The sequence below is a fragment of the Alnus glutinosa genome, chromosome 2 (genome assembly GCF_958979055.1).
Source record: "Alnus glutinosa chromosome 2, dhAlnGlut1.1, whole genome shotgun sequence".
NCBI lineage: Eukaryota > Viridiplantae > Streptophyta > Magnoliopsida > Fagales > Betulaceae > Alnus > Alnus glutinosa.
In genome coordinates, this window is record NC_084887.1 from 15,970,425 (window position 1) to 15,983,669 (window position 13,245).

Below are 13,245 nucleotides of genomic sequence, written 5' to 3' on the forward strand. Positions count from 1 at the left end.
TGCTTTTAGAAATCGCAATATTTTCCATGTTTTTAGAACTCCCGATTTTTAAAATGCAAATCCAAACACTCCATGATTCGCGATATCTTATAAAATCGTATATATATATATATATATTTCAAATCAAAATACCAAAAACACCTTTATCTTCTATGTTTCAATACCAATCTCTCAAACTGTCATTTTAACCTTTTTATTCAACTGCCGATTTTCAAATAATTCTATTCTTTAACCTCAACATAATATCTTTAGAATAGATCATCAATTAATCTCGACATCAAAATCAACCCTCTTCTATGCATTTCCGTAAACCTTTCAACCTGAAAAGCTTTCAAAATAAATGAACAAAATGTACGTTGTGATTTTTGGCAAAATTTTAAATGTTTGATGAAGTCTGTTGGAGTGATCATTTTGGGGTATATATATATACACATATGATACGTACGTGTCCATCAACATGCTTAAGTTAATGCATGTTTGAGCCTGATATATCATTTATGCACTGAGTTCCTAACACTCTAAACCAAATTTATCTTGTTTTCTTTTTACATCAACTGAAACAGGTGAAAACGAGGGAAATAGAGGGTCGGCCCATTGGTGGAGCTTGGTTTGGGCTTTCATTTATTATTTATCTGTTCAGAAATCTCATTCTCGTCTTCTTGGAATGTGATTAGGAAATTAGACAAGGAAAGAAAGAAAGAATGGTAGTCGGAGTAACGGCTTCCCTTTCCCATTCAGTTGCTCATGTGCATTTGCAATTTCGTCATAGAACAAAAAACGAGAGAGGCTTGGACAGGGTCTTCCACGGTCACAAATATTGTCATCGTCATTGTAATAGTTTCAGCACCACCACCAACAGCTGTACCACAACCACATCTGGTGATGGTGGTGGGAAGTTGGAGGTGGCGGAGATAAAGGAGAAGTGCGAGAAGTGGCAATGGAAGGGCCAATATTCCATCAATTACTTCGTTTCTCATTCAAATTCCAATCCTCCTCTTCTTCTTGTGCATGGATTTGGGGCTTCCATTCCACACTGGCGCAGGTTAGTCTTTTTCAGTACCAGTTCACCCATCATATTATCATATTGTTATCTTCGTCGATCTCATCTTTGTTTCTGGTCAACATTACATATTTCTGTTATTTAGCATCGCCCACTTATCCACATCCCTATCTAATTCACCTCCGCCACACAACTTGCGCACAATTAACGAAAAATAAATAAATAAATATATATATATATATATATATATATATATATATATATATATATATATATATATATATATATATATATATATATAGTTATCGCAGTTGTAAAGAGCAGAGACCCAAATGATGCTCAGGGTTTGGTACGATTAATATAATTGAATGGTTTATTTTCTTAATATATGTGTTGAACATTAATTTATTAATTATTTATTCAAGTTTTTGGTAACTTTAATTCATGAATTGCTTGTTCAATATTCATAAGAATATGAAACCAAAAAATAATTGGCCGTTTCGTGGTACTCATAATTATGGCTTAAATTAAGTATACCATGTTACCATGTTAGCGCATGCTATCAGAGCCTGATCTCTTAGTTCTTGGACTCTAAAGTGTAAGACCCGTATAGAATTTTGTGGGGAATAGAAAATATGGAGAACAAAGCGGAAGGGTAGTTCAGTGTTAGACACCTACGTTCACCACTTTGAATTGTTCTAAGGTCTACATTGTGCTCTCATTGACTTGATTGCTTACAATATGAAGGTCCCTATTTATAGAGAAGTGAGTGAATACAAATATAGTAAAAGATTTGATTACGATCAACCCTTAAATAGAGAATATTTCAATATCAACGTGTTGCGGTGGCTGGGAACTGGTTGAAGACGATGGCTGATCAACTAACGTGGGCGGTGAATGGCGGTGGTTGCCGAAGACAATGGAAAGCGACGACAGAATCCGAAATTAACCAGATTTTGTGGTGGTTGACGGTGGTAGGTGGTAGTGCCGGTGGCTGGCGTTGTAACGCGCCCATATTTAATTAATAAGAATAATTAACCTAGAGAGTTATTGGAAGAACTTTCCAAACCAATTAACTTGTAATTAACTAGGAAAACTACCCTAAACACCTATCATAGTAAAATAAATAGCGGAATGCTAAAAAAATGATCTGAGCAACAATTTAATACCTCAAACATCTCTTAAATAAATTACAATCCAAACTCCATAAAAGATAATAACAACTAACTATCACCAAATACATCTATGGAATTCATAAATGTTGAAATACAATAAAATTGTCTTAAGGTTTTCACTCCATAGCCCAAGCCTAACCAAAGACTCTAAGCTCCAACTAGATTTAATACCTGCTAAACTCTGAAACAAATATATGTTACACAGGTTAAAAGGGTACCAATTGCGTAAGTCCACGACTTAGTAAATAAACATCACAAAGAGGTAAACCATGAAGAAGGTTGCAGAGGGTTACGTTGAGCGCGAGATTGACGTGTCAGAGCAAGAGAATTCTGGCGCATTCAGGAAGCTTCTCAAGATTTTTGAATTGTGGATAGGCTGGGCTTGCGGGCTTAGGGCGAGATTGGGCTTACTGTCCTCATTTGTATTGAAGCGGCTATTGGGTGGTTTTGGCTTGGGCCAGGTGTTTAAAAGTGGCTTTGGGCTGGGCCTGGTGCGTTCTAGGGTTGGATCTAGAAGGGTGGGTTTTAGGCCCGATTTTAAGAAGGGAAATGATATTTACATTTCTTGTGCACAACAACTACACTCACACAAAACACATTGGGGCGGGGCCCACACAATAGGCCCCACCCCAATGTGTCTTGTGTGAGTGTAGTTGTTGTGAGGGTGATGTGTAAGAGCACTAGCAGCAGATTCCCAACCATTTTTCCTACTTTAGGGAAAATTTAGGGAATCAAACCATTTTTTTTTTCCCTAAACAAAAACACCTCACAGCAGCTTCCCTTTATCTTTTCCTATATATTAAAATAATATTTTTTTATCTTTTACTTTTTTTTTTTTTTTTTTTTTTTTTTTTTTTTTTTTTTTCGTTTTAATTTCATTGCAGATTCTGAAGCATCCGCTCATATTCCAGATTCCACTTTACTCTTCTTCTTCTTCTTTCTTTTTCTCAGATTCCACTTTCCTCTTCTTCTTCTTCTTTCTTTTTCTCTCTGAGACTTTTTTTTTTTCTCTTCAGGTTCTCTCTCATATTTTCTCATTTAATGATCCCCCAACTCACCCCCCTCTCTCTTCTCCACCTAATCTCTCTTCCCCCACACACAGCCCAACTCCCAAATCGATCCAAAGCTCAGGGAGCGTCGAGAGATTAAATAGAAGAATCGAAGGACAGAGAGGGACAAGAGCTCGCCTGGGATGGTCCGGAGAGTTGGTTGGCGGCGACAAAGAGGTTGGAGAGGAAGCGCAAGGCGGCAAGTGGCTGAGATCCGGCGAAAGTGCGCCTGAGAGATTGAACCCAGAGAGGTCTAGGGCCATCATGTGGTGGCGGGAGGAGTCGCACGAGTATCCGTGAGGGAGGAGAGAGCATTGAGAGGGAGAGAGAGAGAGAGACAGAAGCGGAGGGAAGAAGAAGAAAGAGTCTTGGATATCTGATCTGAGTTTGTTTGTTTGGGTTGTAGTAATTTTGTTTGATTTTTACTTGTTTGGTTTTTGGCTGTTCTCCAATAGTTCTACCGGAGAATGAGAGAGTAGAGAACATGAGAGAGAGATGCGCGAGGAGGAAGAAGAAGGGAGGAGGCGATTGGGAATCGTGTGAGGAGAGAGGAGAGAGACCGTCTTTTTTTTGGATTATAATAACATGTTGGGAAGCTACAGTGCTTCCCAATACATTGGGAAGCATTGTAGCTTCCCAAGCAAGTCCATGAAAAATGAAGAATCTGCTGTGCCATGTATTTTGCAACTTTTTTTCAAATTTTCCTTATTTTAGGGAATAGAACTACTTATAGGGCATCTGCTACTAGTGCTCTAAGTGAAGCCTACTAAGCTGGGTTTAGATCTGGTTCAAGGATCCGATGCTATTTTAGTGGGTTTGGGCTTGGTCCGAAGATAGTCCCGATGTCTTCAGAGGCCGCCATTGGCTCTTCTCCGGCGCCGGTAGGTTTGGGTTGTTCTTCAAATTTTGTCTCGGTTCCCTTTGTGCACGTAGCTTCTTCTCCAACGGCCATTTTGGAGAAGTTTCCTACTGTCGGTTGCTCTTCTGGTGATGGTTAGACGTCTTCGGCAGTTGAGCTCTTCGTTCCATCACCGGTAGATGTGGGTTTCTCGTTGGGATGGTCATCTCCAGCAACAGTTCTGGGATTCTTTGCTTTGACAACTGGTTTTTCTACTTCGCCGATAATTTTGGGCTGCTATGTTTGAGATTCATATGAGCATGCGTCTGCTCCGTTGCCCTAAGTTGTAGGCGTAGGGTCCCTCATGTTCGATGCTACTGCTACTCTTTCTTCGATGGTTTTGGATGACAAGCATTTCTCGGGTACTTAGGGGTTTTCTCAGGTGTCATATTTCACTGTAGATGGGTCTGATTCCTTCGGTGCCTATTCTTAGGGGGCAGCTGCTTTGGATGCTTGGCTTCACTCTTCTTGTCCTGTGATGTCAGAGTGTGGGGCACAAATCTACCCGTCGGATTCCGAGCAGGTGTAGAGATATTACCGGAAATCGAAGAAAGGCAATGTAGCTCATTTTGACGTTTCTCTCCTTGCGGAGGTCGGGGCGTCGATTAGTGTTCTGAAGGTGCAGTCTTGAGGAGTTCTTTCTTAGGCTTCGGTCCGGGCCATGGTCCAGCCCACGCTGGCGCAGGTGGGGGAGGGGTTGGTTTGGATCCCTTGATCCCGGTGGAAAATAAACCATTGCAGCTCTCGAAGATGGGGGATGGTCTTCTTGCCAAGGTAGTGTCGGTGGCTATGGCACTTCCTGTGCTAGATTCCGATGGAGTGGCAGCTTTTGTGAAGACTGATATTAAGCATTCTACTCCAAGGGGGAGTTTCCTTCCGCGGGGTTTTCTCAAACTGAGTCTTGCAGTACAAGTTTCTCCTCATCTATTGCCTAAAGTGTGGATTGCGTCGCCATCGACTCTGGTTCTAAAGGAAGACGGGGTGGAAGGGGCTCCCTCCCTTTTGGGTGAGGTTTTCAATAGTTTGCTCCAATCTCAAAAGTGGCTGGTAGGTTTTGGTCCATCTGGGGAGATCGTTGTGTGGGATAAGGGGGACGAGATTTGGGATGCAGAAATGCCAAGTGATTGTTTTATAAACCAGGGTATGATTCATGATAATTTTACTTTGAGGCATAAAAATATTCAAATATAAAACATAACGTTTTTGCACATTCTATTTACATTATAACCATAACCACATCACATCACATCATCATACCCGCATATATTCTTTCATATGGTGGAGGTTATCTTACCATACTGAAACCCTATTACAGGTGATCCATAACATACTGGTACACAAGGCACCTAATATACCTGTACATTAATCCTCATACAGTGGAGATTAGCATAACATACCGGATTCCTATATAGGTAATCCATAACATACCAGTACCCCACCGTGATGTACCATAAACATACCGGCTTTGCCGTTGTACTGGTGCCCCATTACAAGGTAGCCGTAGCTCATATCGGATACCCATGATCATCGAATAACCGTAACGCATACCGACACCTAATTACAAGATAATTGTACTCATAGCGAAAAACATGCCATCGAGTAATGCATAATGCATATCCCCCTTTCGGATAATTGTAACTCATACCGGCACTCTCATTGGGTAACCATAAATCTCATATTGACTTCCTCTCTAGGGTAGTCATAAATCACATTTACATACCTTTTAGCATTTCCTAATCTTGCCATCATATTTCATTGTTAAAACATGCTTGATAAGCAAATCATAATTTGAGTTTAGGAATAAATCATGCAAATGAAATATAATTAGGGCTCAAATCATGTCAGAAAATAATGTCGTTTCATGCTTCAGAAAAGTATCTAGTTTTCATTTGCAATCTCGTGCATAAATATTTTTGTATCTACTTCAATAATCAGTTTACTTAGCTCAAACGCTTAGATCCAATCCTCGACATATTGAAAGATCTAACTTCCTGTTTTGCAAATTGAAACCCTAATATTAGCCAAGCAACTAAGCACAAACTGCACTATGTTGAAGGCTATTTTTGTGTGTTTGTGAGCTCATATAAATAGAGAAAGATGACCATTGTTGAGCTCAGAAACCAGATTGCAAAATACCTAAAGAGAGGTTCTAGAGGTATCTTGCTTCCCTAAACCATGGGATAAAATATGACTTTTTAAGTTGAGTCAGCTAGCGTTTCACAGTTTTCTCGTTGGCGGCGTTTGGATGCGGTCCGACCCTGATCCAATTAGACGATCTTGGAATTCTTAATTTTATGCATTGAAGACTTCCATTTGAATGAATCGCAACCACCCTTATGAATTAACTCCTCAAAAGTTGAAATTTTGAAGCTTTGAAGTACTTTGTTCGAACAGCTTCCAACCAAGACTCCAATCTAGTTATCATGTCCAGAATTTCTTTTTTTCTTTTTGGATAAGTAAGAAACCAATCTCATTTAAAAAGCGTAAGGCGCCCCTTAATATACTGGGAGTATACAAAGAAAACACTTAATTAGAAAGAAAAAAATGAGCAAGAAAGTCATCAAAACTAAATGACAAAGGGTGCATATAAGCTGTAGTCCAAAAGTACAACATGAGGTAAAACGATGATAAAATCTCCAAGGTACTTTCCAAATCCTCAAAACTCCTATTGTTCCTTTCCGTCCATAAGCACAAAGAGAGGAAAATAGACATCATTTTTCACACCGCAGCACTCATTGGCCTTCCAGATGACCACCAATAAGCAAGGAAGTCGATAACCCGTCTGGGCATAACCCAAGACATCCTAGAATGATTGAAGAGAGTACTCCACAAAGCATAAGCCACGTCATAGTGAATAAGAAGATGATCCATGGACTCCCTAGTCTTCTTGCACATATAGCTTCTGTTTATCATGATAATATACTACTTCCTAAGATTGTCTAGAGTAAGGGTCTTCCCAAAAGTTGTGGACTATGCAAAAAAGGTAGCTCTTGAAGGATCCTGAGTGCGCCAAACAACGACTACTTCCAGAGCAAGCCAAGGAGTAAAAGAAGGACTTGACCTTGAACAAACATTTTTTTTGGAGAAGACCTACCACATCTTGTCTTCGCTACCTCTCTCACTTTAACTAAATGCAATGCCTGGAAAAAGGAAGCACAAATATCCACCTCCCAATCGTGAGCTCCCTAGTAAAGCTCACGTTCCACTGGTTGGAACCGCCCAAAAACTCCAAATTATCTGCAACAGAGGCATCATTCATACGAGCAATATCAAATAAAGATGGAAAAGCCACCTTAAGAGTCGTGCCCCCACACCACAAGTCATGCCAAAAGATGATCTTAGTTCCATCCCCCACAACAAATCTAGTGAAGCTTGAGAAAGAATCCCAACCTTTTATGATGTTCTTCCACACCCCCACCCCAAAGATTCATGCCGGCTCAGGAGAGCACCACTCGCCCCATAAGCTGTCGTATTTAGAATCTACCACTACTCTCCGCCACGCATCTCTCTCAAACCCATAACGCCACAACCATTTACCTAGCAGAGCGCGATTGAACACCCTCAAATTTCTGATCCCCAACCCTTCCTTAGAGTTAGAGCATCTCCAACAGTTTTGATTAAAATAGCTATTAAAAAAGTACCAATATCTACTTTAACTACTCATTTTCTTAAAAACACTCAAACAATATTCTCTATTCCATTCTTCATTTTCTTTAAATATTATTTTTTAATCTTTTTTATTTTTTTATTGTTTTATTTTCTTTCTCTCCCTTTTCCGTCCCCATCCCCATCCCCAACCAAACCACCCACACCCAAGACCTAGAACCGGTGCGATCGATGGTGGCTTCTTGAGCAGCAGGTGCTGCTTCTTCTGGGCGGCGAGAATGGCCCAGCGTATGTGGAGGCCGATGGGCAGGGGCACGTAGACGGCGTTGACATTTGGGTTGTCAAGGACGGCCTCGTTTGGCGTCGGAGCTTTGGGAGGCTCGGTCGGACGGACCTCGGGGTCGACGCAAAGAGAGGAGACCGCCTAGATAGGAGGGGGTCTCGTCGCCGAGATAGGAGGTAGATCTTGGTCTCGTCTTCTCCGATAGGCGAGAGAGTGAGAGAAAGAGGGGAGATAAAAAAAATAATAAAAAAATAGTAGATATGTGAACAGTGAATAGGCAGATGTGCCTATTCACTGTTCATGTTTCTAAACAAGAAGTTAAAGTAGAGCATCTGCTAAAGTGAAAAAATAGGCTCAAAATAGTCAAAATTTGACTATTTTGAGCCTTTTAGAGCATCTGCTGGAGATGCTCTTAGGAGGGTAAACGTTGGCCAGCTAATCAAGTGATATTTCAATTCTTCGCCTATCCCTTCCCATAAAAAGTCTCATTAGAGCTTCTCAATTCGATTGGTCACACTAACAAGAATGGGGAAGAGAGACAAGAAGAACGTAGGTAGATTGGAAATAGTGCTCTTGATAAGGGTAACCCTGCCACCCTTAGACAAATACAACCTTTTCCAACTGCCCAACTAAGACTCCATCTTTAACACGATGCCATCCAAAATAGGCTTAGCCTTGTAACACGCCCCTAGCGGCATACCAAGATACTTCAGGGGTAGAGACGAAGTCCCGCAGCCCAAGATGTTAGCCAACTCAACAACATTATCAACGTTGCCCATAGGAACCAAGACTGATTTGGCCAGATTAACCTTTAGGCCAGATACAGCTTCAAAACATAATAAGAGGACATGCAAATAGCGAAGATGGCTAGGGTTGACCTCACAAAAAACTAAAGTATCATCCGCGAACAAGTGTGGGATATTGACCATAGGGAGCCTAGATCTCACAAAGAAGCCTAAGAGATGACCCTTGTTAACAGTAACATAAAACATTTTGCTCAAAGCCTCCATGACCACTACAAACAGAAGGGGAGATAGAGGATTACCCTGTCTCAGCCCACAAGAACTACTGAAGAAACCAGACGAAGATCCATTAATCAAAACGGAGAAGCGCACAAAAGAAATGTAGTGTGCTATCCTTGAGACCCATTTCTCCCCAAAATTGCACCTTCTCAACATGTACAATAAGAACTTCCAGTTGATGTGATCAAAGGTCTTCGTAATATCCAGCTTGCAAAGCACCAAGGAACACCAGGCTTGATACGGCTATCCAAACATTCGCTGGCAACGAGGATCGAGTCCAAAATTTGTCTACCTTTAACAAAAGCGTTTTGAGGCTTTGAGATGATCTTCTCCATAACACGACTCATTCTATTAGCAATAACTTCAGCAATATCTTGTAAATGCCACTCACAGTACTAATAGGACAAAAGTTCGTGAGATCAATCGCCCTAGGAGTCTTAGGGATTAAGGCAATGAAGGATACATTGAGGCTTTTCACAAATTTGCAATGAGATGAAAATCAGAAAAGACCCCCATGATACTAGTCTTGATCACATCCCAACAGTCTTAGAAGAAAGCCATGGGGAAGCCATCGAGACCTAGTGCCTTATCTCTATCCATACCTTTCACCACCTCTAGGACCTCCCTCTCCTCAAATGGAAGCTTTAACCGAGAGGCTTCGTCCGCTACTAAGGAATTGAAAGCACGGCCATCCAATCTTGGCTGCCAATTGTATTGCTTTGAAAATAAGGTCATATAGAATTGAACAATATGGTCTCTAATAGCTGGTTGATCTGAAGAAACTGAGCCGTTTACAGACAAAGATTCTACGGAGTTGGATCAACTGTTCGATTTTGTAATCCGATGAAAGAACTTTGTGCATTTGTCACCTTCTTTTAGCCAAAGAACCCTTGATTTTTTTCACCAACTAATTTCTTTTTGAAGAATAATTTTTTTCCAGATCTCTGACAATTAGACTTTGCCTCAATTTCTCTTCAGAGTCTAACCCTCTCTTCCTGAAGCCTATCAAGAGCACGTAGTTCTTCAAGGCGGGCTTTTTTAAGGGAATCCACATTCCCAAACACCTGTTCGTTCCACAGTTTAAGATCAACGTTTCAGGCCTTCAATTTTTGAGCAAGAACAAAGCTACGAGAGCCTTGAAAGTAATAAGATGCCCACCAAAGCCTCACCCTATCCATAAACTTCTCTTCCTTCAGCCACATGTTCTCAAACTTAAAAGGTCTTTCCCCCCCCCCCCTTGGACACCGCCACAGACAAGGAGGATAGGAAATTGTGGTCAAAGCACAAACTAGGAACCCTCTTCTTGCCCAGGATATTTAGCTTCCCAATCCGGAAAAACAAGAAACCCGTCAAGCCTTGACGAAGAGGAATCATTGGAGCACGTGACCGACCCTCCTCTGAGGGGAAGCTCCATGAGACCTAGCTCTGATATAAAGTCAGAAAACTTTGTCATCGCAGGAGAAAGACGAGCGATCCCTGATCTTTCACAAGGAAAGCGGGTTAAAACGTAGATCAAAATATCTTTTTACACTGAATTTGGCCACACTAAAAGCCTAACAATATGTTAGTTGGGTGGGTCCAATACCTCCGATTCCCCCAACGTATTTTCCTAACTACTTAAAGGTTGTGAAAGGATAAAAATAAAAATAATGTTTTGTTTTCCCTAGTGGGTGAAGCCTAGTTTATTCTAGATATAAAAAAAATTCTCTTACGGGTATAAAGAATGGAGAGAAAATAAGAAAGCCATGGTTTTGTACTATAGGCTTTGCTCTAAGAGAAGGTTCTAAACCTGTATCCATAAATGTTTTTCTCTGAAATCTAGCAAAGAAGAAAAAGCCTTGGATTGTTATCCTGTTGAGGTAGGCAATTTTTTTCACAACCGCATTACTTCTCTATCTTGCTTTGTTGCTTTTATTGCTTTATTTTCAATTTTGTGGGTGCAGTACACTACTCATAAGGGGCCAATGTTGCACACAGCGACTATACAGTAGACTCAACAGTGGCTGTACAGGACAAATATTGGACAGTAGCTATATGGTATACTTTAGGTTCTTGAATGTTTTACTCCTGCAGACTGACAATATAAGAGCATGTGACTTCAATGATAGGATGAGCTCTTAGTGGTGAAGGGCTTGGCAAAGGTTTCCACTAAGGGAGTGTATGTTCCTTGTGGTAGACTAGATGTTTACATTTAAGAGGGAATTTGCTGGAGTATTTTCATGTAACGACATCCCACGTCAAAGAGTAACATCTAAGTGAGTAGTTAATATAACCTTATTAAAATTCAGACGCTTTTGGGATAAGCTTTTATATAAAGATAGTATCTCAACATTATTATCGCGTTTTCACTTGAGGAACTCCCCTATGTTTTGCACTCCCAACACTTTTTAAGCACAAAGTAGTCATCCAATGCTTATTAGATGAAAAATGGTTCTTGCATTTCTATTCAAAAGTCCTCCGCTCACGGTGTTGATCGGTCCTGTAAAACTGCTGAGGTACTTGACAAATTATTTTTCTCTACTTTGATGTTCCTTCAGGAATATTCGGACGCTCGCCCAGAATTCCACTGTATATGCAATTGACCTTCTTGGCTTTGGAGCTTCTGATAAACCAGCAGGCTTTTCGTATACCATGGAAACATGGGCACAGGTATGCTTATCCTGAAGCTAAAACTTGGATTTTATCCTATGTATGTCATCAGTCCTTCAACGTGTAACTTTACTGTCTTAACCTCTAATTCACTGTAAACAGTTGATATTGGACTTCTTGGATGAAATTGTTCAGAAGCCAACTGTGCTGATAGGCAACTCTGTTGGGAGTCTTGCTTGTGTAATTGCTGCCGCAGGTAAGATATGGTTTTGTTGCTGTCTAATTTTCTGTAAAGATAATGACTACGCCCGGTTGGCCTTCAGATATCTATGGCTTGCCTTAATTCTTCTGTTTTGTGTTCTCCTTCAATCAGAATCTAGTAGAAGCCTAGTTCGAGGACTTGTACTGCTAAATTGTGCTGGTGGTATGAACAATAAGGCAATTGTTGATGATTGGAGAATCAAGCTATTATTACCATTGCTTTGGTTGTTTGACTTTTTGTTGAGCCAACGCGGAATTGCTTCAGCTATATTTGAGCGTGTCAGAAAGAGGTACCCTATGTATAATTAACAGTTTGAAATGCAAAATCAAGAAGAATTAATCTAAAAATGCTATATCTCATATATATATATATATATATGTATGTCCGTCCCCGTCCCCCGTCCCCTGATGCAGAGATAACTTGAAGAGCATTTTATTGTCTGTATATGGAAATAAGGAGTCTGTGGATGAAGAACTAGTACAGGTACTATATATTCTCTCCTCTTGGACATTAATTTACGCTTCCCTTTAGAAAATAAATATTTTGGATGAAAAGTGCAGATCATAATGGAACCAACTTATGACGCTGGGGCACTAGATGCTTTTGTTTCGATTGTGACAGGCCCTCCAGGGCCAAATCCTGTGCAGTTGATGCCGAGAATCTCCCAACCTGTGCTACTTCTATGGGGGGATCAAGACCCATTTACTCCTCTTGACGGACCTGTTGGTAAATACTTCTCTTCACTTCCTTCTCAACTACCAAATGTAACCCTCTTTGTGTTACAAGGCGTAGGACACTGTCCCCATGATGACAGCCCTGACTTAGTCCATCAAAACCTGCTTCCCTGGTTGGCTAATCTTCCTACTTCATGACACATGAATTCTTACTTCCATTTCTCTTACTTTTTGTATCTCCCTTGTCAATTCATCCATTTACACAATTTCCTAGTGTACCCACCCTTATATTAATTAAATTGTAACCAAGATTTTTAGCAATGACACCATTTTCGTTATTAAAAAACTCACTTTTAGCAACAAAAACAGTAAGTGTTGAGTGTTGATTTTTGTCTTCTATTGTAATTAGTTGCAACCAAGGCTCAAGATTGAGACAACTAACTAGGGGTACTCAACTCTTGGTGTGATTATTTATGGTCCGTTGGGTGAATTAAAGTGGAGTGTTGATTCGCTTTTCGAAAAATGTAAACACACGCAACATATCCCTAGCTTTGCAGTGCATTCTATTGTCATCCACTGGTGAAGGTGATCGATCGTTGCAGTGTTACAGAGTTTTTGATCTGAGCGCATTAAACGGTCTTTTGATATTATGGTTGTGTAACCGGCGTTATACGGTCAAGTGGGTTC

The 13,245-nt window shown here is 40.5% G+C and overlaps 1 protein-coding gene across 4 annotated transcripts in view; it reads left to right on the plus strand.

Moving 5' to 3' along the window:
- The first annotated feature begins 589 nt into the window (after positions 1 to 589).
- Positions 590 to 13,245, plus strand: part of LOC133859819 (pheophytinase, chloroplastic) — a 28,941-nt gene continuing 16,285 nt past the window's right edge. The window contains exons 1-6 of one of the 4 annotated variants that reach the window (XM_062295363.1): positions 590 to 1,042; positions 11,571 to 11,682; positions 11,785 to 11,878; positions 11,996 to 12,173; positions 12,298 to 12,367; positions 12,445 to 12,610. In XM_062295363.1, the coding sequence (XP_062151347.1) occupies positions 702 to 1,042; positions 11,571 to 11,682; positions 11,785 to 11,878; positions 11,996 to 12,173; positions 12,298 to 12,367; positions 12,445 to 12,610 (961 nt within the window). In that variant the 5' untranslated portion in view covers positions 590 to 701. Of the gene's footprint in view, positions 1,043 to 11,157; positions 11,289 to 11,570; positions 11,683 to 11,784; positions 11,879 to 11,995; positions 12,174 to 12,297; positions 12,368 to 12,444; positions 12,880 to 13,245 lie in introns of those variants that run through there. The other 3 variants (XR_009898805.1, XM_062295362.1, XM_062295364.1) reach the window with 3 other exon arrangements.